The 22,231-nt window shown below is 51.2% G+C and overlaps 8 protein-coding genes across 8 annotated transcripts; 3 read left to right on the forward strand and 5 right to left on the reverse strand.

The window, feature by feature from the left end:
* Positions 1-947: 947 nt before the first annotated feature.
* On the reverse strand, positions 948-3,467 carry J4E82_011183 (uncharacterized protein; the record flags this gene model as incomplete). The annotated part of the gene is made up of 2 exons (XM_051737392.1): positions 948-2,698; positions 2,978-3,467. 2 exons carry the CDS (start codon positions 3,465-3,467, stop codon positions 948-950), a joined length of 2,241 nt encoding a protein of 746 aa, XP_051582848.1.
* Positions 3,468-4,642: 1,175 nt separating this feature from the next.
* Positions 4,643-6,382, forward strand: J4E82_011184 (uncharacterized protein; the record flags this gene model as incomplete). The annotated part of the gene is made up of 1 exon (XM_051737393.1): positions 4,643-6,382. The coding sequence occupies one exon, from the start codon at positions 4,643-4,645 to the stop codon at positions 6,380-6,382; it is 1,740 nt and encodes a 579-aa protein (XP_051582849.1).
* A 621-nt stretch (positions 6,383-7,003) lies between these two features.
* On the forward strand, positions 7,004-8,184 carry J4E82_011185 (uncharacterized protein; the record flags this gene model as incomplete). The annotated part of the gene is made up of 3 exons (XM_051737394.1): positions 7,004-7,007; positions 7,181-7,975; positions 8,135-8,184. The coding sequence occupies 3 exons, from the start codon at positions 7,004-7,006 to the stop codon at positions 8,182-8,184; spliced, it is 849 nt and encodes a 282-aa protein (XP_051582850.1).
* A 462-nt stretch (positions 8,185-8,646) lies between these two features.
* On the reverse strand, positions 8,647-9,958 carry J4E82_011186 (uncharacterized protein; the record flags this gene model as incomplete). The annotated part of the gene is made up of 3 exons (XM_051737395.1): positions 8,647-9,127; positions 9,220-9,494; positions 9,623-9,958. 3 exons carry the CDS (start codon positions 9,956-9,958, stop codon positions 8,647-8,649), a joined length of 1,092 nt encoding a protein of 363 aa, XP_051582851.1.
* A 901-nt stretch (positions 9,959-10,859) lies between these two features.
* J4E82_011187 (uncharacterized protein) lies at positions 10,860-11,435 on the reverse strand (the record flags this gene model as incomplete). The annotated part of the gene is made up of 1 exon (XM_051737396.1): positions 10,860-11,435. The coding sequence occupies one exon, from the start codon at positions 11,433-11,435 to the stop codon at positions 10,860-10,862; it is 576 nt and encodes a 191-aa protein (XP_051582852.1).
* A 4,607-nt stretch (positions 11,436-16,042) lies between these two features.
* On the forward strand, positions 16,043-17,819 carry J4E82_011188 (uncharacterized protein; the record flags this gene model as incomplete). The annotated part of the gene is made up of 3 exons (XM_051737397.1): positions 16,043-16,432; positions 16,489-17,671; positions 17,734-17,819. The coding sequence occupies 3 exons, from the start codon at positions 16,043-16,045 to the stop codon at positions 17,817-17,819; spliced, it is 1,659 nt and encodes a 552-aa protein (XP_051582853.1).
* A 456-nt stretch (positions 17,820-18,275) lies between these two features.
* On the reverse strand, positions 18,276-19,145 carry J4E82_011189 (uncharacterized protein; the record flags this gene model as incomplete). Its single annotated transcript, XM_051737398.1, has 2 exons — positions 18,276-18,836; positions 18,888-19,145. The coding sequence occupies 2 exons, from the start codon at positions 19,143-19,145 to the stop codon at positions 18,276-18,278; spliced, it is 819 nt and encodes a 272-aa protein (XP_051582854.1).
* Positions 19,146-20,328: 1,183 nt separating this feature from the next.
* J4E82_011190 (uncharacterized protein) lies at positions 20,329-22,088 on the reverse strand (the record flags this gene model as incomplete). Its single annotated transcript, XM_051737399.1, has 2 exons — positions 20,329-21,345; positions 21,393-22,088. The coding sequence occupies 2 exons, from the start codon at positions 22,086-22,088 to the stop codon at positions 20,329-20,331; spliced, it is 1,713 nt and encodes a 570-aa protein (XP_051582855.1).
* Positions 22,089-22,231: the final 143 nt, after the last annotated feature.

Raw genomic sequence — 22,231 nt, forward strand, 5'->3', positions numbered from 1 at the left:
TATACGAAGGAGTTGATCAGGGCTGCTACCAAAGGGCGCGGTATTTCACTCAGCGAAAACATGAAAGAGTCAACAAAGGACTGGACAGGAACCAATTACCAGAAATATCGCCGATGTCAGCAGTACCTCATGTAGGAGGTATGCGTCGAGAGAGTGAACGTCACTGCGTCTAACGTAGGATTGCGGTGGCAGAAAATGTACAGATCGCTGTGCCAGCAACCCCTAAAGAATGACTTGCATGTACGTGTCCCTAGCGGACACGGTTCATGTACAGTGCACAAAATGGTATCGATGCAGGAATAGTGTGGTCGGAACCGCGTTGACGCTCCAGTCCAATCATCGCGCTCGTGATAGTTGGCTGTACAATAGGTCACGCAATATCACACGCCAGGAACAAGATTTCGAATACAGCTCGACAAATAGTACCTGAGCGGGTCCAATCAAACATTCTACAGCCACTACATGGAACGCGAGTGGCCGCTGCGCATACCTCGGTCAATCTAATACTTGGGGATATCCTCCGTCCATCTCGGTATTAGGATGCAGCACGGCCCAAAGTGCCAGATGTACCCGACGACTTTTCCTACCCAATTTGCAACAAGGTGGACATGCATGTTGAAGAGCGCAGCTACATCGGCAGATCTTCACCCCGATGCATAGTAAGTCAGAGTAAGCATCTGGCTAAGCCTTATAACACATCTTCAGAGGTTCGCATTCAAGAAATCGATCTCTTTGGAAACCCCTTTCCACTTCGTTCTACTCTTGTAGTCGATCATGTATTATCTCGCGTTATTTCCCATGTTCCTTCTACCGTTTTGCAGGTATGCAATGGTTTGAGACTTCAGTTGGGCAGTATAGCGTCGGGTAGTAGGACCGAGCTTGCGACCCTGTCGGTAAGTCGCGACGTGGCCTCGCCCCGCCACTGCTGAAGACGCCACTGTTCGGCCCTAGTCCACAGCATCACGGTCGCGTTCTGTCAGCCTGAGCTGCTCGGAACCTTTCAATGGCTGCGGATCTACATTGCGAAGCAAAACTGTAGCAGACTTGGGCGATGCCTCATCTACCCAAGAATCTTCCTCAGCGGTGCGTGGTAAAGGCCCGTGATAAGGATAGACATTGCGGCGGCCAGCGACGTCTGGGTGACTGGGGCGGCGGTGGCGCTGAAAAGTCTGCTCGCTCTGTTCGCCAACGGACAAAGGCGTGTAGTATGAAGATGCTTCTGTGGATTCTGTCGGAGACGGCAAAGTTGACCGAGACTCATCGAGAGATGTTGAACCTGGGTGGGATTGAGGAAGCGACGGCCGTACGGCCGTACAAGAGTCAAGATTCGGCAAGTGCATTTCTTCGATATCATTTGGTCGTAGATTGTGGTGCTCGCGCAACAACCTCCATGGCCGAATGTCAGGCTTGCAAAGTACCCAAGGCTCGATACTATCCGTCTCGCAATAAGTACCAGACAGGGACATATGCTGGCCTTTCCCCATGCTCAATGCAGGAACTGCCCAGTCCTGTAACCTGCATTCCTTATAGGGTGTGCTCTGGTGCCGAAATGGCACTACCGAGGGAAAGGTGAGCATATCTATGAGTCCTTGATACGTATCAACGACATCCTTAGCCAAACGATCTTCCCATACCCATTGTCTGTGCGGATAGTAGTCGCCATATGCCAAAGCGTCGTCATCATGCTCGTATCCATGCGCGACAAACAGCTGCTCTTTCGCAGGTCGCTTCACAGAAGTCTCTGTTGATGATATGCAAGACAATTCTGGGAAGGTAGTGTGTGCACCTTCGAAAGACTCCTCGGAATCCCTCGGGGTATATTCAACTTCATCGCTGCTGTCATCGTCATTCATCACCTCTTCCTTATGAAACGTGGGTTTCGGTGCGCGTCGATGGATGTCATATTGGAACTTGGTCTTTCTTGTTCGCTTCTCGTCGATGTATCCAGGAAACTCGTCGACTGCCTTTTGTGGCTGACCACGCCTGTTCATACAGAACTTTTGAATCTCTGCAGGAGTAAAGAAATCAGATGGTACCAACCGCCCGAATTCTCCGCCCAGCTTTCTGACTGCTTTCTGCGACTCTTTAACTTGTTTGTCGCTGCCAAAGATGCGTGTGAAGGTTATACCAGCGGTGACCTGATCTGCGAAGCCGAGATACACTTGGGTATCTATACGACCAGGGCGATATAAGGCTTCATCCAAAGAATCAGGAGCGTTCGTTGTCAAGATGACGATATGGCCTTCCCGTGATCCGGGTCCATCTAACGTATTGAGAAGACCGCTCAGAGTGACCTCTGTCCTTGAGGGTTGGGAAAGCGACGGATTCATCTTCTTTGAATCCATCTTCTTCACTTTTTCCTTACTAGGCTTCGTGTCCCAAGTGTCAGAAGATTCCGATTCCGATTCCGAGCTCGTTTCATCTCCTTCGTCACTAGCGTCAGTCTTCGGCACCATTGTGCGCTCACGTACAATACCTGCAGCATCAATGTCTTCAACCAAGATGACACAACGGGGTGGCAAGCTTTTGACTTTGTCTTGCAGGATCTTGTCGTCCATGCCAGCTAAATCGATGACACAAAGTGGAAGATTGTAGTGGCTCGCAATCGCCGTAGACAAACTCGTCTTACCAGTACCGGCTGGCCCATAAAACATGTAACCTATCCGGTATGGTGTTCCATTTTGCCAATAGTAATCCTCTGTTCACTCAGCAAAGAAGACCTGAAGATCCGTCAAAAGCTCCTGTTTCTTCCGCGGATCCATGTCGATCGTCTCCAGTCTACGCTTCCTAGAAGTGTCATTCACAGTGTATCTAGCTGAGACGCGTATGATCTTTAACAACGTCATCTGGGCGTTAGCGGTTTCGCGAACATCCCGTAGCAAGGCTTCAATGGGCTTTCTACTCCCCCACATACAACGTAACGTAAGCTTTTCTTCATAGTGCCTGGCGTCCGGTTTGTATAGCAAAAAGGGCACACCTCCATGGAAGAAAGGAGTGTAGCCTGCAGAAGCGATGAGCTGGTAGCTATTACTCTCACCAGTATCGGCTGTTTTTGTCTCGTTTGACAAATCTTTCCATTCCAGGTGTTCAAAACTAGGAAGCCAGGCAAACAGCTGATTGGAAGGCTGCTTGCTGATCCATATCAAAAGGTCAGTGACAAGCGCATCCTCATAGTCGAGCTCGACAGAATTTGTGAGATTCGAGCTCAACCATTTGCATGTTGCGCTGCCATATTTGTGGGTGGGAACGCATAAAGCAATGGCCCAGACCAGAAACTTCAAGTCTAGGCCTGTGTTGCTGTCGATCCACATTCGAATGGCCTTGAATAGCGGCTTTTCCATGCTGCTCGCGATTGACGAATCCAAGACGGTCTCAAGGAAATTGCTTTGTCGCTTCGCTCTACGGCCCTTTGTTTTCCGCCACGAGTCCACTCGGCGATCGTCGTCATCCGAGCTATAATCACTCATGGTCGGACTGGATAAAAGCGACGGAAACCCGAGGCTGATGGCACGTTATAGGGAGGGACAGGTGGAGAGTGCCGTCTGGTTTATTACGGTGCCGTGATTTGAGCTATGAATTCCAGATACTGTAGTCGCGGTTTTGAAGTAGGGAATGGCTGTAGTTGATATACGACCAAGGTGCGGCAGAAGATTTAGACAAAGGAGAGTCTAACAAAGGTCAGTCGCGAAGGCTACATTGTATCATGCTCTGTCTCCGCACGCTGCACAGAACCCTGCGTTGATAGTCACGGAAATCTGGGCACATCCGCCTGGAATCCATCGTCTATGCAGAGCAGCTTCCGTCCGCTCGGATTGCAAGTGACTGGATCTTGTAGACTAGATATTCATCGCTAGCTTGTTCAGAGACAAACCATGACGAGTAAGTCGTCAGTTCGAGCTGTTTGAACATGATCGTACTTTTCAATAGAAAAAAATGGTGATTCTAGTCGTAGGTAGGTGTCAGGCGATAGCCCTGAGCCGGATGGTGTTTCCAACGCGTGTCTGATGAGACGCGTGTGTAGCAAAGTCGAAAACCATGGTGCGATCGCAATTGCGATATTTTGTGGAGGTATATTCAGGAAACTACAGGTGATCATTGGATGACTGGCTCGCCTGGGTTCAAGTATATCGAGATGCAGGTTGTCGCAGGCCAAGCGCTGTCGGAAACCTTGTTACTAATAACGCCGTACGATGACCTTCATATAAGCTTAGCTAGGAGTCACAAACAATACAACATACACTCTCTCCTAATTATTCTGTCTATAATACCCGCACCTAACCGTGCGACACAGGTTGTCAGCCGAGGCTGAAAGCCTTATGACGCCATCCGCCGGACCTGTCTACTTGGCAGTCAGCTAGTTTCCAGCTGAGGCTGAACGCTTTATTACGGTATCCTCCGCACCTGTCTACGTGGCAGTCAGTCAGTACAGAGACACCCTTGACAGCACGATATATCTATACCATCTTCCACGTTCATGAGTCGGATCAGGACGTGATATCGCCATACGCTCTCTCTCTACCACCTCACAGTCCTGGAAAATCGCGGGTCTCATCTAGTCCCACGTATATCCTGGGCGGTCTTACAAGACAAGAATACACCATCTTCGAGACCATCTAGATCCTGAGGGTCACTCTTCATCAGCATGCTCTACGAGTACGAAAGGTTACCGAGTGCTCGATCCATCCGGATCTTAACGCTTTGTCCCGCCGAACAGCATACCGATGCCATCGAATGTACGATCGAGGCAATAGAGCTTGAAGAAGCCTCATACGATGCTCTATCTTACAGCTGGGGCATGAATGAAGACGGCAACTCTTCACAGGACTACGAACTTTTCATCCACGGTAATCGACAGTGGATTACTAGGAATCTATCCGAGGGATTAAGAAGAATAAGAGTATGTGATAAACCTATACGTATCTGGATCGACGCCGTTTGCATCAATCAGCAAGATAATGTTGAGAGATCCGTCCAAGTCGCCATGATGGTAGATATCTACGCTCGCGCCGAGAAGGTCCTTGTCTGGCTTGGAAACGGTACTGAAGAGAAAGAAGATCTACTTATGCTAGATCTACTCGAGCGTATCAAGAAGCGCACGGAACAGATAAAGCCATGGAAGGAACCAAGGTTGAGGCATCAAAACTGCTTCGTTCTTCCTCTCCTTGGCGAGGAATCCTTGTCCTGCTCTGGCTGTGTAGAATACCAGCAGAGTGAGTCCGGCGGTGGTGATCTCCATGGATTTGACGCACATGTCGACTGGTTGAAAGAGTGTTTCAGATCCAAGCCTTCCCTTAGGCGAGCCGCTTCAGATAGGACCGATATGGCAATAAGATTCTTCTCCAGGCGGTACTGGAAGCGCCGATGGATACTCCAGGAACTGTCTCTCTCGAATACACATCACTGGTACTGGGGCCAGCACGTTCTGGATATGTCAAAATTTCCCAAAGATTGGATTGAAGACCTTCTTCAGGCAATCTGGCTAGTTGGGCATGGGCTTCGGGAAACATCAAAGGATCTTACTAGAACTGTCGCGTGGCCTTACTTCACCGTCTCACTTGATGATGTAACCGGCGATGACTCCTTCAGAACCCGAACAAGGGGGCTCTCAAAATTGTGCAACTCCCAAAACCACGACATCATGAAAGATAAAACATGGAATTGGTTGTTGAGCTACTTTCACTCATCAGAGTGCTCTGAACCCAAGGACATGTATTATGCATTGGCGAGCATGGCCATACCCAGAATCATCATTGATTACTCGTTAACGGTTGCCCAAGTCTTTCAGCAATTTGCCGAGACTATGCTGGACAATGGCGAATGGATATGGGTGTTCGTTTGTGCTGCAGAAACCCCGAACAATCAGGAATCGTTAAGAATGCCATCGTGGGTTCCGGATCCACGCTTGGTAGATTTCCATTATGGAGGAGACGAACCTCCGATGGGTATACAGATATCTCAAAGGGACTCCTTAGTCTGCGACGTTCGCTGCCTAGGGGTCTTACGGACGCAAGAAGAGTTCAATGGTGACCTTGACACTTACCGGAGGACACACGACTTCCATGCCGTGTGGGATGCTTCCTTTTGGCAAGTTTGCAGCTCACGTGAGCCATCAGATGAGATCTCGGAGGTTATTCGGCCTAGTCCTCTACAGCTTCGGATCCAATCTAACAAGGCACTCTCTGGTGATATACTTTGCTCGTGCTTAGAAAAGCTGACAAATTTCGATGTATGGATAATCCTGCGTCGCAAGCCCGAGACGACTCAAACATACGAGCTTGTTGGGGTGCAAGAATCAGGTTTCGCGTTCTTAGAATCGTTACCTAAGGAACAGCATGAGCAAAGTTTTTCGGAATGCCCCAAAATCAAGATGCGGATTGCTTGAACAAAGCGCCTACCCGAGAGGACGACCTACCCTGGGTTGAACATGAAGAACGCGCTACGGTAGCGCATTAGCGCACCCCACCAGCCATCCCACCTGGCACAAAACGCATTAGTCCAACAGCGCCAACATCGCCAATCGACAGCGACCCGCGATGAAGGCGATATTCCGAGTTGCGCATATCCTGCTGGTACTCTCACTCTCCTCTTTACTGATCTATAGCGTTTACTACGCGTTCGCCCTATTGCGGCAAGATCAGCAACAGCTTTCGAAGCTATCGCATCCCCAGGCGGTCAGCGACGAAGGCGGCGCCGGAGAGGTCACCGACGACGATGTACTGCGGAAACCGTCACCACAGGAAATAGTACGTCTGTTCTGGTCACGAGGCAGTCTAAACACAAGAATATTAATCACATGCAGGCTCATTCTATGAACACAATGTGGGATTACCTAGATGACTGGGATGAAGATCATTGCATCAACGTCTGTGAGGCATCGTGGATCGCCTGCCAATTGAGGAACTGCGGACATTTACCGTACGTCAGACAGCAAGAGCTTTGATTGTTCGTACCACATCGCAGAGTACGTCAATAACGGCCGTGTGGGGTTGCGTGGAATCGGGAGATGGGTGTTTAATGCCGCGATGCCCCACAGTCATTGTCAATATGGTTAAGAGGTAGACTTGATGTTATCAGATTACCAGCAGCACTCCAAATGCTACCATTCGTCCAAGGTATCCAGGAACGCAGGAACCTCTTTCACAGAACCGGGTGAATAGCCCATGACCATCCTGGACCTCAGGAGGCTTAAAGGAGCGAGAGGACCCTCGCCACGGTTTACTTCTACCCATGGTCGGCAGTGCAATCATCCCAACCAACATGGCCTTCCTAATTCTCGCTCTCGCGACCATTGCCCCCTCTGCCATGGCCTTTGAGTGCACACGGGAATATCTTCAAAGTACAGCAGACTCGTACGTCGACCTAATGGCAACAGGCCAGCACGACCGATTCGAGAACCTCGCCTACTCAATGAAGTACTTTGAGAACAACCAGACGGCCTCGATCCTCGGCGGCGTACCAGCCCTCGGACTGGCCATTGACTTCCACCGCTCCATCCTCGACACAACGCAATGCAAGACCATGACCGAGCTCATCATCACCGACCCCACACATCCATACGTCATTCACACCCAGATGACCCTAGATACCGAAGGCAACGTCAACCTCATCGACAGCATCGTCACCGACCAAGGCGACTGGGCCTTCAACGCAACGGGCTACCAATACTGGAACAGTCGAGAATCCTGGCTTCCTATCCCGGAAGCCGCACGCGACACGTACAAGGTGGTCAAAGCAGCGGGGGAAGCCTATGCAGACCGCTGCAACGACATTACCGTGCAGGTCCCCTGGGGTGTTCCCTGCGCCCGTCTCGAAGGCGGTGCGTATACGGGTTACAAAAACCTTTCGGCAAACACGTGCGATCAGGTTCCCGCACATGTCCCCTTGACGAACCGAAAGTATGTTGTTGATGAGGTGATGGGTGTTGTGGATGTCTTTATGGGGTTTACGGGGTTGGATCGGACAAGGAATACTGAGGGTGCGCCGGATAGTCATATGTTTCGGGTGGAGGGGGGTAGGATTCGGTATATTCACACGGCGAGTGCGTGTTTTGTTGATGGGTGTGGGATGAATGGTACTGGTATGTTTTTTTGCATCTGTGAGACTGTGGTTGAGTGGTGCGCTGACATGTTGGTAGATCCGGGGATTGGAGGGAGGTTTGTTGCGTCGCCGGTGGATGAAGTTTGAGTGATGGGATGGGGTTTATGGCGTTGTGAGCTTTTGCTAAGGCTGATTTCTGGGTCATGTAGGACGGTGGAACAGGGAACGAGGCGGGCTCGGGGTCGAAGATTGTCCATTGAAACTGAGTGTGGCGACTCATGGGAAGATACCTCGAGGGCATATATAGGAGATTTGTTAAGGGTATAACAGCACGAATTTCACTGTATGTTTTTACGGTAAGTTTGCCAGTCGGGGTATCAATTCAGGCAAGACAAGCTTTTCATGCGTCCAAGACTCATAGTTACAACTACCAGTGAGATACTCGGACAAGTGAAACCAGCATAATCTCTTCAATCACCCCCACCACATAGCGCTCTACCACAAGCGACAAAATGTCACAACTGTCCACAGACTCTCGAGCCATTTCCTGAACCAACACCAATATATACGGCCACTACTTCTTCCACAACACCAAGAACCAAACATCCTTCACACCACGACCGAATTCCTCCTCGACCTACTATTCTCGCTCACCCAACCCACCGCCCTCTCAAACCCATTCTCCCCCCTCCGGAAATCCCTCACCGCCTGCTGCACCTCCTCCCTACTCGTAACCACAAACGGGCCGTACTGAACAATCGGCTGGTCCAGCGGCAGCCCCGCAACCAGGATGAAGTTTGCAGCCTCTTTTGCATCCGCGCTGACGCTGATGGATACGCTGTCCCCCTCTTGTTCAAAGATGGCCATGTGGAACTGTCCGATTGATTGCGACGGAGCTTCGGTGTCGCCGTTGGAGACTTGGATAGCGCCCTCGAGGACATAGGCAAAGGCGTTCCAAGTCTGCGGTAAGGACTGGTGCAATGAACCGCCTGGTTGCACGGTGAAGTGCAGGTACCAAACTGGTGTGTAGGAGAGTTCCTTTTTGCTTTGCACGCCGAATGATAGGCCACTTATAACTTTTACATGGACTCTGTAGAGACGGGGGGAAAAACGGGCACCTCGTCAGTATTGCACGTCTCTCTCTCCTTCCTTCTCGACAGAATGTTGCGAAGAGAAACTTACCTCCCGCCATCTCCCCCCGCTTCAGGAATCTCCTTGGCCTTGAGATCTCGATACCTCGGCTCGCAGTACTTTAGTTCCTTGGGCAAATCAACCCACAACTGCATGCCCACATTAGGCTCCCCGTTGTCGTTGTCATGGATGGGTATCTCGCTGTGCATGATGCCCCTCCCCGCAGTCATGAACTGCAAATCTCCAGCTTCAAGCGTGCCTCTATTGCCCGCGAAGTCTTCGTGGTCGACGCCGCCGGAAATGATGTAGGAGATTGTTTCTTGGCCCTGTGGGAAAGTAAGTGATGGATCGTTAGCAGTAACTACACGACGATGTCTGGTGGCTTTGCTGGGGGAAGAGGAAGAAAAAGAGGCAAGGCAAGTGAAAGGGTTTAGAGAAGATGATTGTTATTTACGCGATGGGGATGGTCGGGTGCACTGGCATCCATGTCGTTTCCAAAAGTACTGTTGAAGTGATCTAGCATGATAAAAGGGCTCAGGTGAGGTAGTCTGGCTAGGCCGATTCCGCGACGTACGCGCATACCAACACCTTCTTCCACTTCGGCGGCGAGAAAACATTTGGAGATTTTGCGTGGAGTGTTTGTGGTGTAGGTTTCGTCCGGGATGACGGGTAGGCCGCGGAACATTGTCGTCGTACTAGGCTTGCCGCTCATGTTTCTGGCAGAGCGATGGATCTTGCTGGTGGGTGGTGCCGTCTCTTTTTTGAAAGATTGTGCGATGCGTGAGAACATGAGGTTGTTGTTATGGAGGGTTGATGCGGTGATGCTGCCTCAGTCGGTGATATCCCAAACAGAGAGTACGATATCGACATTATGTATCCGAGTATCGTGGTCATGTTTGGGATGTTGGTAAGCAGAGCGGTGTTCGTAGTGCCGAATTGCATAGTCGTGGTTGATAAAGCAAGTACCAATCGTGTGTAATGCGCTCGGATGGTACAGCAGCCGTGTGACAAACAGCCTTGTAGAGCGCGGAATTATCAGCGCAAGTTCCGCGCGCTACCGGGACGAGACGCTCGTCAAGCCGAGAGAGTGCACAAGCTACGCATCTTGCAACAAGACGTTTGCAAACAGGATGGGAGAAGCGCGGCGACAGACAAGGTGTACGAACGCACATTGGGTGATGTGAGGAAGACCATGTGCCAAGTCAATGCTGGGTCCGATTTACTATCACTACTTTGACCTCATGGATCATAAATTTACTATATACCTGCAAGTGAGCATTACTACAATCATTTTCCCATACGTTACAAGGTTGGAGGCTCATCTCGCTTTACATCAAACGCATCATGCGGTACATGTCCGTCGCCATTGCAAATCCTCCGCTTTCATACTGGGTGTCGTCGCTTCCAATGCCGCCACTCGAACGCCAAGTGCTAGGGAAACGCCATATTATGGTACAGAGAAGAAGAGAAACAAGTAGATGCAGTGCGAGAAAACAGAGTACGGTAGAAGCAAGGGGGTATTCAGGGGGTATCCATGGTGCGACGGCTGAGAGAGGTCGCACGTAAGAACGTGGGTGCGTTGCGACGAGTTTGATCGGAGGAATGAGGCGCAATGGGAGGGCTACCGACTAATCTCTGCTCACCTGAATATGTTAGTACCTCTGTCTCCTCATGTAGTAGCATCCTATGACTTACCGGTATCCCCGGCCTCCGCGGGTGCCTCTCCTCTCGCGGTAGTCCTCGTGTTCTTCAATGACCTCGACGACATCATCACCCGGCACACGATTCCGTCCCTCAACGATGATGCTCCTCGCTCTTGGCGCTGCCTGCCTCCTCTCCTCGACAATAATCTGCGACCGCCCACTATTCCGTCTTGGGCTCCTGCTAATCTCACGCACTTCAGACCGGCGTCGCGAGCTGCGTCCGCCATGTGAATTGCGTCGCCTTTTCACTACAATCTCTTCCTCTCCCGCCATGGCCGTCGTCGTGCCTGTCCTGTTGTTGGTGTTCATCAGCGACTGGATGAGCCAGCAGATGAGGAGGAAGCCGGCCACGCTGCCTAGGACTATGCCGACGACGGTGCCAGGCTCCGGACCGGAGGTGTTGTAGTAGGTGGGTATTATGCCTTGCTGGGTGTATATGACGTTCTGTCGCTTGGCCATGGGTGCTGTCTTGGGCGCAGCGAAGACAATGGCTGGGACGTCTAGAGCAGGCTGTCGGGGCGCCATGTTCGCAATAGCATTGTAGTGGTCGCGTACGGCCGGCATGGCAAAGACAGTCGGTTATGCGACACTGGCCGCGAGAATGCGCGCTCTGGCAGCGAGGTGGTGGCGGTGGTGTTGAGGATCTGGCGTGTTTGGGTGGGCGTCGTCTGGGGGAACAGCAGTTCCTGGCCTGAGACCGACGATGCCGGCGCTAGTTGTGGGGGTGCGAGGCAGATCAATGTTGTGTGGGCGCGCAACACAACACAAGACAATGCTGAGGGACGGGGGATAGATCAGGAAATGCAATTGCAGGATGCTGAGAATCCGTCAAAGGTAAAAGAGGAAAAGGGAAAGCAGGGCACGCTTGCGTGAGATTTGACACAGCGGTGCGCTGGTTGACTACGACGCCATGATGCAATTATTCATCGCAATATGGGGGCTGGGGCCCAATAATAGGAGGCTGAACCCTCAACACCACTTCCCGCACCCCCCAACATCACGACGTGACATACCCGGCGGATTCCGCAAACACGCCTCTATTACTGATCAAAACTTGTTTCCATCAATACCATTGTCTTTCCCATCGCCCATCGCCATGTCAATAAAAGCCGTCCGCAACGCTCCGCGGGAGGCGCAACGCCTGAACTTGGACATCATCTTGACCTCGCAGGTACAACCTTGCTTTGCACACTGGACAGGCTGGACCGCGTGTACTCTACCCGCCAATTCTTGTTTTCCTCTCTCGCTTGTTATTGCTTCTGGGGCCGCATCACCCTGCAGCAGATCCTGACTTTCCGCACATGCCTCCCGGCCAATTGCGACGGCTTTACGCGCCGAAGCCATACAGCGCTTGCAACGTTGTCGCGCCCTCACGTGAGGTGTTTTGTGGATGTTTCTGCCTTGGTGATTTTCTTAGTCGCTCGTCCACGCTAAAAATTGCAGTGCAAAAAGGCTGAAGTATTGGTGTTGGCAGATAGCTAACGCCTTTGACCGGTGTTCAGCCTTGTTGTCTTGGTGATCGCAGGTCGTGGTTCAGCCTCGTATTGCAATCTACTCGTTCGGACGAAATAATTAGTACGGCATCACACTCCATTTACGGCAAAGTTCCGCAAGACGTAACAACAAAGGCCATGCCGCCATAGTAACGGGATCACCTTGACGAGCAGCTCTTCTCTGAACGAACACCGCCGCATGCTATGCGCAAGACAAATGAGAGTTTGAGGCTAAGACGTGTCTCTCGAAAATGGAGTTGTGGAAATACAACTTGTACTACCTCAAAAAATCACCAACACTGACAGCCTGATAAAGCGACCAAACAACCGTGGGTGCAACCTTAATGCATTAATCTAAAAGCTCATGCGTTCCGACTGCGCCTCAACGCGGAAATACGATCGGTCATCTGCGATTAGCTATTGGTTTCACGCATCCCTGCGTCACATTAGCATAGCCTCAGCCACAATGCAGCCTGGTGTTAGTCAACTACAACTTCTACTGTAAACCGGCTTTTCAGTCTTTCGACGCGTCGTTATTCACGAACATCCGATCCAACGTCGTCGTCGCTGATACCCGAGGAACCATTCCTACTTCCCGCACTTCCTACACTCTATACTCAAGAAAGCGATACCCGAATGAAATAACGCAAAATACTGCACCGGAGGCTGCATAAACCGTCTGATTCGACTTGTCTACGCAAGAGACCAAACATGGAACGAGATTCGCATCGTACGCTCCGCGAGATCCATGGGAATATCGAAAACCTTGTTGCTAGTGTCGAGGACATCCAAGCAAAAGCTTTAATGGAAGTGGTGGAGGATGATGCGCCTCTGAACCTACGATTCATCACACCTTATCAACTCTCCACCGACTGGACGACAGATGAGAATTGTTCTGAATATGCCCTTACCCTGCCAGGTGAACTTCCACCTGGTCAAGAGTATATATCCGTTTCGTACACATGGGCGCATTCGCAAGAGATCGACGCATCAACGCCTATACCGGACTATCGCATCAAAGATCAGGCCACTCCAGACGCGCCCTTCAGGTTGATCAATTGCCCCACTTTGGTATTTCACCGTGCATGGTGTTTCGCGCGAGCACGCAAAATTCCCTACATCTGGATTGATCAAGAGTGCATATACCAGAAAAATGCAGAAGACAAAGAGAGGCACCTGCAGATCATGGACAAGATATACGAGAGAAGCAAATGGACCGTCGCCATCTTGTCAAAAGAAGTGCCCGACACAATGCTCAGTGCCCTGGTGTTAGTTCCGTCCAACGACCGTGAGGAATGGACGGGGAAGCCACATTTTGGAAATTGGCCAGATGGTGTTGATTTCTGGCCGTTTTTCGATGACTTCCAGGAAAACGCTAGCAAGATATTGTCCTCCGTATATTCCGATCGATGGTTCACACGCGCCTGGACATTCCAGGAAAGGTGTTGTGCTTCAGCATGCGTATTGCTAGCTCCAGTTGGGAACAAAAGCGATGCCGTCGCGCAGTTGTCTTTAGACTGGATTGGAAACGATGTCAGCTTCTCAGTTTTCGATATGAAGGACATCTACCAGTTCCGCAATCTACATCTTCGAGGTGATCATGCCGTTTTCCTATTTTTAAAGGCATTATCTCTTCGAAAGATAGATGATACAAGCCCTTTGGGGCATTGGCTGCTGTTCAAGGCGATTGAGAGATGTGACAACCTGATCTGCTCAGATAGGCTCACGATATATGCAAATGTTTGTGGCTTCCGATATAAGCTTAATTCCACAATATTGAACGACGTAAAGTACAGCTACAGTACTTGTATGCTTGCGCTTATAATGGCAAATGAAGTCAAGGATAAGCTTACTGTTGATTTACCGAAGATCAATATGTCAAATCTGGATCTAGAACAGAATGTCGAAGAGTATTTGCACGGCAAGAATCCCAGATGGAAATTTTTTGGGTCGTTCTAGCAGTAGCTGCTCCTATCATATGTATCCTTATGGAGCGTAATTACCTTTCCCTCCATAACTCGTATTACATCCCGCGGCCCGTTACCTGATTCCAATGCCAAGTACAACGTCTATCTCCAGGACTGTCATAGACTACAACACCTTACATGCAGGTACCCACCCTCGCCTCGAATCATTTAGTAGCATACGCGGCATTGTGCATGAGGACCACGCAACCCTTGAAAGACAGTTAATATTGATTTGGCGGAAAAAATGCTGCTCGTCACAAATGTGCTCTGGCTTGGGTCAGCTCGAAGATCTGACGGAGCTGCGACGAGGGTTATTCCGCGACTCTGGCAGTGCAATCGAAGTCCTTTTGTTTAGTGGTTGTTTGTCCCTCTGGTTCTGGCTTCACAACGTTCGAGTAAAGTCCAATCAGGCTCTGCTGCTGCCGATTGAAGAGCTCGTTAAGGTCAACATGGTGTATGATTGCGAAGCAGGCGAAGCCAAGGTTGAGTCTGATGCACATTATCCCGCTGTGTCCGAATAATGATTATCTTCAAATCGCCTCGCTAGATAGATCCTCGCGCGCTAATCTCATCTCACATGAATATCGTAAGCCAGCCAAGCGCGCAAGCGGCGGCGCCGAGCCTTGTGCAACAGACAAGCATAGTGGCTACCTACCGTGGCTTCCAGTACCTCGTCGCAACTAAACCGCGAAGACCGACGTCGCCGCCTCGTGCAGTATCTCCGGTCGAACTGAATCCGAAAGGTGGGAGTGATACGTTCCCGTTCTGCTGGATACCGTCTTGACGAGTCGTGATTCGGATGTAAGCGTGCAGGCCAAGGCAGAATCTCCGAGTCTCGAACCCCACGAACCAGGGTGGCCTGATAGCTGGCACCAAACCCTTGATCTTGCATGATACAGCATCTGCGGATGTCTCTATCATTTGGTGTATAGCCGCCCAGATCCGGTTCTTCCAGAATGAGCAGACGAGCATATCGCCATGTCTCCATCTGACGCTAGCCTGGAACTCCACACTATCGATCTCAGTACCTGGACCTTTAGCAACAAGAGAGAAATCTACGACAGAGTCGTTGCTCAGGTCTGTGGTGCTGCGCGCCAGTATGGCTTCTTCCACATTCACGGCCACGGCATCCCCGTTAGCCCACCACACGGCCTAGTAAGCTAATGACAGCGCCGTCGACCTAGACAGTCACTCTTTTATTGACATGACCGACAGAGGAAATACCTAGGTTTGCTTCCTTTAGGGGTCATTCGTGTCCGGATCTCCGGAATTTCCTTCAATTATCAGCTTGGTTTTCGGTTGGCTGCTAATCCCGTCTGGGTGTGGCGTAGTTTGTACACCAATCAAGTTGCACATTAGGCGCAACCGACCCCATGGGGAGCCATCCCCGCATCTTGGCTCTCGTGGCGGTCTCGTGGCTGTCTTCGCCCTCGCTGGGCGTGACTATGTTACCTGCTTGTTCGTATAATCCCAAGAAATTTCGGGCCAGTGGTGGCCGAGGGTGCAACATATAGAAACCTAATACTCACACCCCTTGTACGGATCAGCACTCTTCCTCTCCCTTCTTTCCTCCTCACCAACATCGCCTGGTGGACTCGCGCACCGCGAATCTTCTACGCATCGCATCAGTCCTCTGGTGTAGTTGACCGGACCACGGCCTTAGTTCCCTTGGGCTGATATCGCAATGGCTACGGTGCAGGATTCCGCCAACATGGAGTCGGTGCCACGGCCAGACTCTTTCGATGCGGGCGTTCACTCGACGCAGCAGCAGCTCGTCGAGGCTGCGGCCACCGCCTCTGAGTCGGAGACCAAGCTGCCACGTGGAGAGCTCTTCAAGCGCTACCGGCCCGCCGCCATCTATTCCGGTCTTTTATCCATGGCTCTGGTCATGGAGGGAATGGATGTCGGTCTCATCAACAACTTCTTCGCCCATCCCGCCTACCGTCGGAGGTTCGGTAACACTTACAACGTCGACGGCGACCTGGTTGTCTCGACACAATGGCAAACGATCATTGGCGCCGGTAACAACGTTGGATCCATCCTCGGTCTCCTGGTCAATGGTTATTTACAGTCTCGCTTCGGTTCTCGCAGGGTGTACTTAGTAGGTCTCCTCTTGACAATGATATCTGGATACCCGCTAATCATTCTCTCCTTTAGGGCGCAATGGTCCTGATGGCAGCTACCATTTTCATTCTCTTCTTCTCGACAAGTGTAGAAATGCTTCTCGTCGGTAACATCTTGTGCGGTATCCCATGGGGTATCTTCCAAACCCTTACCACCGCCTACGCCGCTGAAATCGCTCCCACCGCCATGCGTGGCTACCTTACTGCCTGGGTATCCATGTGCTGGGGTGCTGGCTCGTTCTTGGCCGCGGGTGTGCTCAAAGGCACTATCACCATTGAAAGCGACGCCGGCTGGAAGATCCCCTACGGTCTCCAGTGGATGTGGATCCCACCTCTTTTCCTTGTCGCGTGGTTCGCCCCCGAGTCACCATGGTACCTGATTCGCCGTGGCAAGATTGAAGAATGCGAGAAGAGTCTACGCCGTCTGGCCCGCCCAGGGCACTACACCGAGCAATCGATGCGCGAGACTCTTGCCCTCATGAAGCACACCAATGACATGGAAAAGATGGAAGCCGAGAACGCTAGCTATGCTGACTGTTTCCGCGGCGAGAACAAGCGCCGTACGCTCATTGTCTCCATGGCCTGGATCATCCAGATTTTCAATGGCCAGTCCATCACCAACTATGCGGCACAGATGCTTCGCGCTATCGGTATGAGCGCCACCAACGCCTTTAGCTACACAATGGGTATCCAGTCAGTCAACATCTTCGCCACCGCAATCGCTATCTGGATGATGGGCTGGGTTGGCCGCCGTACCTTCTACCTCTACGGCTCTGCGTCCATCGGCCTCTGCATGCTTATCGTTGGCATCATGGGTTTCGCTGTAGACTCTGCCACGGACGTTGCCATCCCCGTCGCCGTTTTCCTCATCTTCGTCCAGATCGCTTTCAAGATCTCTCTCGGCCCGACCACCTATGTCATCGTGGGTGAAATGTCCGCGTCCCGTGTTCGTGCTCAGACCATCGTCATCGGTCGTTCCCTCTACGTCTGTGGCCAGATTGCTGTGCAGCAGCTCAACCCCCGCATGCTCAACAACGATCCCACCGCATGGAATTGGGGTGCGAAGACTGGCATGTTCTACTTTGGCTTTTGCTTGCTCTGGGTGATCTGGATCTTCTTCTTCCTTCCCGAGACCAAGGATCGGTCCTTTGCCGAAATCGACTACCTCTTCAAGAAGAAGACGCCCGCCCGCAAGTTCCGCACCACTGCCGTCGACTGTAAGTTTCTGTGTCCCTTTTCTCACCGATTTGGTTTCTCCATGACTAACTTGTTTTCTTAGTGTTCGAATTCACGCCAGAGGACAAGCTGCAAGAGAATATTGGTGAGAAGACGGCGATGCATAGTTCGCAGAGAGAAGTTGTGTAGCTTGCACGACACTAGCTGGCGCTCTTTGACGTGTTGGTCAGTGAGTCGTATCTGTAAGGACACAATACGTGTGCAATGACATATTTAATCCGTTCGCTGTCAACATGCGCCTGCGTACCGTGAACCAGGCCTCGGTTCGTAATCTGGTGATGCTATTAGCCTTGCGTGATGTAACGACTGGAATGACCTGGCCAGTCGTCAACGACACGGAGATCCATCGATTGGATAACCCATCCTATCGCTTTCGTACTCGAGACCAAACGTATGCCTAGCCTTCTCACATGCGAAGAGCGCGGAAAGTTCACGGATACGAACGAGAAAGAGAAACTCGCGATGTGGATATCTGGTTGGTGGAGATCTGCATGAAAATCATTCCGTCATCAGTCAGGTGATTGAACGCTAATCCCGAAACGCGTTCGACGCGTCGCCCACACGCGGATTCAGCTGCCTTCTCGTCTACGTTTTCTCCCCCCGCTTAAGCGGTTTCATGTAGTCATCCCAGTTGACCCTCTCACGCACCTCAGGATGCTCCTCCAACCAATCCTCCACATCACCCTCATCAACTACCAGTCCTGGATGCTCCTTCATCGCATCTACAAGCACGTCCCTAATTCCTGTGTCGTCGTCCGGCGTAGACGTGAAAGCCTCTTCCAACGCATCAGCTAGATCCAAGCCCTTGTACTGCCAATACACATGTAGAACGTCTACCACCCCCTGTCGTGCATAGATCTTCAGATCTTCCATGTCGAAGTAGTCAGCGACGGTGTAGACATGCACGTGAAGGAGAAGATGAGAAGCGGACAGCGACTTGCCAGCACAAGGACATTTGCGCTTGAAGATCTGCGGGCTTTTATCAGGACCGTGTAAGAGAGCGAAGGTGCTGTGGTTGCAGTAGTCTGTAGATGGTATTGGTGTGCCTTCGGGAAACTGGTAGGTTGATGTATACATAAAGTCAAGGACATGCTTCATGGTGATGGCGTCGACGTCGGGGATTTCTACTTCTTTGTCGTTGCTCTCCTGGGATTGGGTTAGCATTGTTCAGCCGTCGATTCGGTTGATCATATGTACGCTGCCGTGGAAACGAAACATGCGCGCAAAGTATGGTGATGAGGCTTCGAGAACGCTTTTGTGCGTTGCGTATCGCTGGCCCTCGCAGATGACTGTGAAATCTGTCGTTTGGTAATTCAGTATGGGTGTTATTTCCTTTGTTTTTGGCTTGGAAGGCGTCGGCGGCGTATGCTCTGCATCGATGGTCTGAGTCGCTTTGACATGTGGTGTAGTAGGGACGACTTTGACGTCCCCAGGTGTTTGAGTGGCAGGCTCCATGTTTAGCGCAAGTTGGAGCAGAACCGACTGTTAGATAAAATCAGTATTGAGACCGGTAGAGTGTGATTGTGAGGATCACGAGGACGGAAACAACCCTGGAAATTTGTCAAGATGTTATTCTGGTCGTGATAAGTGTTTGCGCTATTCACTGTCGCCTAAAGCGGAAGAGGAGTCGCTACCACGGCCTTCTTGGGTCTCAACTCCACCCGTTGATAGCGATGATGTTTCCTTGGTAATCACTAGAGCGCCTGTGATGGGTTAATAGTGGTTATATGTGCGGATAATCATGTAGGTAGAGATGACATGCCTAGGCAATCATGCGGTGATGAAAAGATCGTCCCGGTTCCGGTCAGCTTTGCAGGGATGAGGACCGTGTTGATGCGCGCACCCGCGTCGATCCCGCACATACCGGTACACGTGTGATTGGTAGGGTTTGCAATGGCTCTGAAGCGTTATCACTGTTTCAAGTCAAGTGTTTCATATGAAGGAACGACAGGGTCCTATGTGAAGGAAACGAATGTGCCGAATGATGAAGGCTTGACCCCAGACTACAGCCTGGCGATGCGTGGGCTAGCGCCTTATTTTGCACGACCTGATGGTTTATTGTTGATAGTATGTTATCATTGATGCAGCCCCAATACACAAGGGTTGTTTAGGAGAGCGTGAGTGGTGACGTCACTGCCTTGCGGACTTATAGCGGGGTTTAGGAATGTCTTGTACGAAGACTGGTAGCTCTACGATACGCACAGATACTACCAGCAGCGTGGTATCTCTCGTCATGTTTTGCTTCCGTGTATTTCTACTGCTACAGCTTTCCTTCCTTCTCCCTTCCGCTTTTCACTCACATCCTTCCTTTGACTCTCTCACCCACTAATCCACCCTCAAGCCTTCCAACATCATGAAAGAGCAATGAGGAGAACAAATAGTGGGTAGGCAACTTGATCCTCACAACAAGAAGAGTATAGCACATTCAATCGGTTCCTTGCTAAGAGATTCATCATGTACCTAAAGAAGCTAGAGAGGCCACCATGTCGTCCACCATGTCGTTTATCATGTCGTCCACCATGTCGTTTATCATGTCGTCCACCAGAGCACAATGAAACGGCGAGCCCATTCAACTAACCCTCATTCATACAGTAAACGAACCAGTTCCAAAAGTCCCTCAGAAGCCCTCGATACCCGCCTACCAGGCATCCTTTTCACACTTGACGCTCCGATAAAGCCTAGAAAGTCCATCCGCATAAGCATCCCCCTTGCGCGAATCAAGGAAATCGTACGCCTTATGCTCCCCACTCGCGCATCCAGAATCAGCATACCATTTACAATACACGCCAGCATACTGGATCATGGACGCCGGGCCCTGGTCTGCAGGAGCAAAGCTGACGCATTGGTGCAGCGCGTTGACGGCGTTATTGGTGCAGAAGGCGAAGTTGCGTTGGCGGCAGATGGATGTGGAGCCAGGGGAAGTGGACCAGTGATAGAATGGGTTACCGCGCTTCGCCAGGTTAGAGGGAACGACAGTGGAGGAACCGTTGGAGGTGCGTGTGTTGACTGCGCTTACGTCGGCTGTCGAGGTGGCACCGGTGCCGCCACACCATACTCCGGCTAGCTTCTCTACACCCCATCCGCTGAGCCGTGCATCTTGGGTTGGGTTCGACATGTAGCTAAAGTATAAGTCGCCGTCCATGCAGCCGGGCTTGGTGTAGTATTTGCAGAGTGAACCCTTGGCTTGCGTGATCACCTTGGTTTGGTAGGCAAAAGGTCCTGGGAAGGCTACACATTGGTTGAGAGTATGTAGAACGGTGCAGTGTGCTGGGTCAAGATTGGTCTCGTTGCAAATATACAGGTCGGCGACTTTGAGGGATGAGGTGCTCAGTGCTGAGACTGAGTGGCCAACTGTCACTTGGATGTCATTTGCTTTGACTTGGGGGAGAAGTTCGCTGCGGGTCTGGATGCTCGTGGGTGGGATCTCGAGTGACTCCAAGACGGCACACTGTGCTGAGTTGATTTGCTGCGCAAGTTTGGTAGGCTGTTTCAAGTCTTTCTCCTCTGGATTCAGGGTATGGAGGACGGGAGCACCAGGACACGCGGACTTGCTGTAGAATAAGCATTCAGAGCGACCGGACTGCTCGAGGAAGTGGATTGAATCGGGGTACATGGGTGTAGGAAAGTCGACGCAGTCGTTCAATGCGCTGACCACCTTGTGAATGTGTGTATTGCCTATATCCTCTCCGATACGAAGCTGACCCCATTCGAGAGTAGGCTCAGGAACACGGGCCCGTATATTGCAGGTGCGACAGATTCGAAGATGGTACACTTTGCCGAGTTAATCTTTTGTGCAAAGTCGCTGCGAATCTTCCAATCCTTCTCCTCGTCATTGAGAGAATCGAGCATAAGAGGTTCAGCGCACTCGGTCTCAGCGTAATACTTGCAGATCGTGAGACCAGATTGGTCGAGCGTGCGAGTTGAATTGGGGTACTGGCGCGTGGGGAAATTGACGCAACCATTTAGAGCGTTGACTACCGCGCGAATCTGTTTATCATCAATATCTTCACCGATGCGAAGCTGACCCCGTTCGAGAGCAGGAAGCTTAGGAATTTGCGAATCTAGAGTGACTAACGACGAAGCCACGACGGACAACGGCGAGTTCACGACCGGGCCCTCGCTGATCACAGCAACATCGCGCTTGTCAAAAGAGTGCTTGCACATTGCGTATTCAATCTGCATGCCTACCTCCGGCTCAGTCGGATACGACCACTTCGCCTTCCGAGTATCAAGGGTGCGCAAAACATTGCCATCCTGGCAGTCGCGCTGGTAGTAGTCGCAGACGTAGCCTTGCGGCTGCTCGATCCAAGTGACTTGCTTGATCGTTTCGTTGGGAAGCCGGTAGCATTGACCCAGAGCGCTTTCCTCGATAGATGACACCCGAGTGTCTGCGTACATGTGCGTGGCGTACACGACGCAGAGTTGCTATCAGTCAATCAGTCAGTTGTCAGTTCATCTTTGCGGTTCAAACTGTCAGTCTGGAGGTAGTGAACTGACCTGATTGACTGCCAAGACATTTTTTAGAATCGCGAACTGAGACT

This window comes from Alternaria postmessia (genome assembly GCF_024291825.1).
Source record: "Alternaria postmessia strain BMP 2775 chromosome Unknown scaffold_172, whole genome shotgun sequence".
Classification (NCBI taxonomy): Eukaryota; Fungi; Ascomycota; class Dothideomycetes; order Pleosporales; family Pleosporaceae; genus Alternaria; species Alternaria postmessia.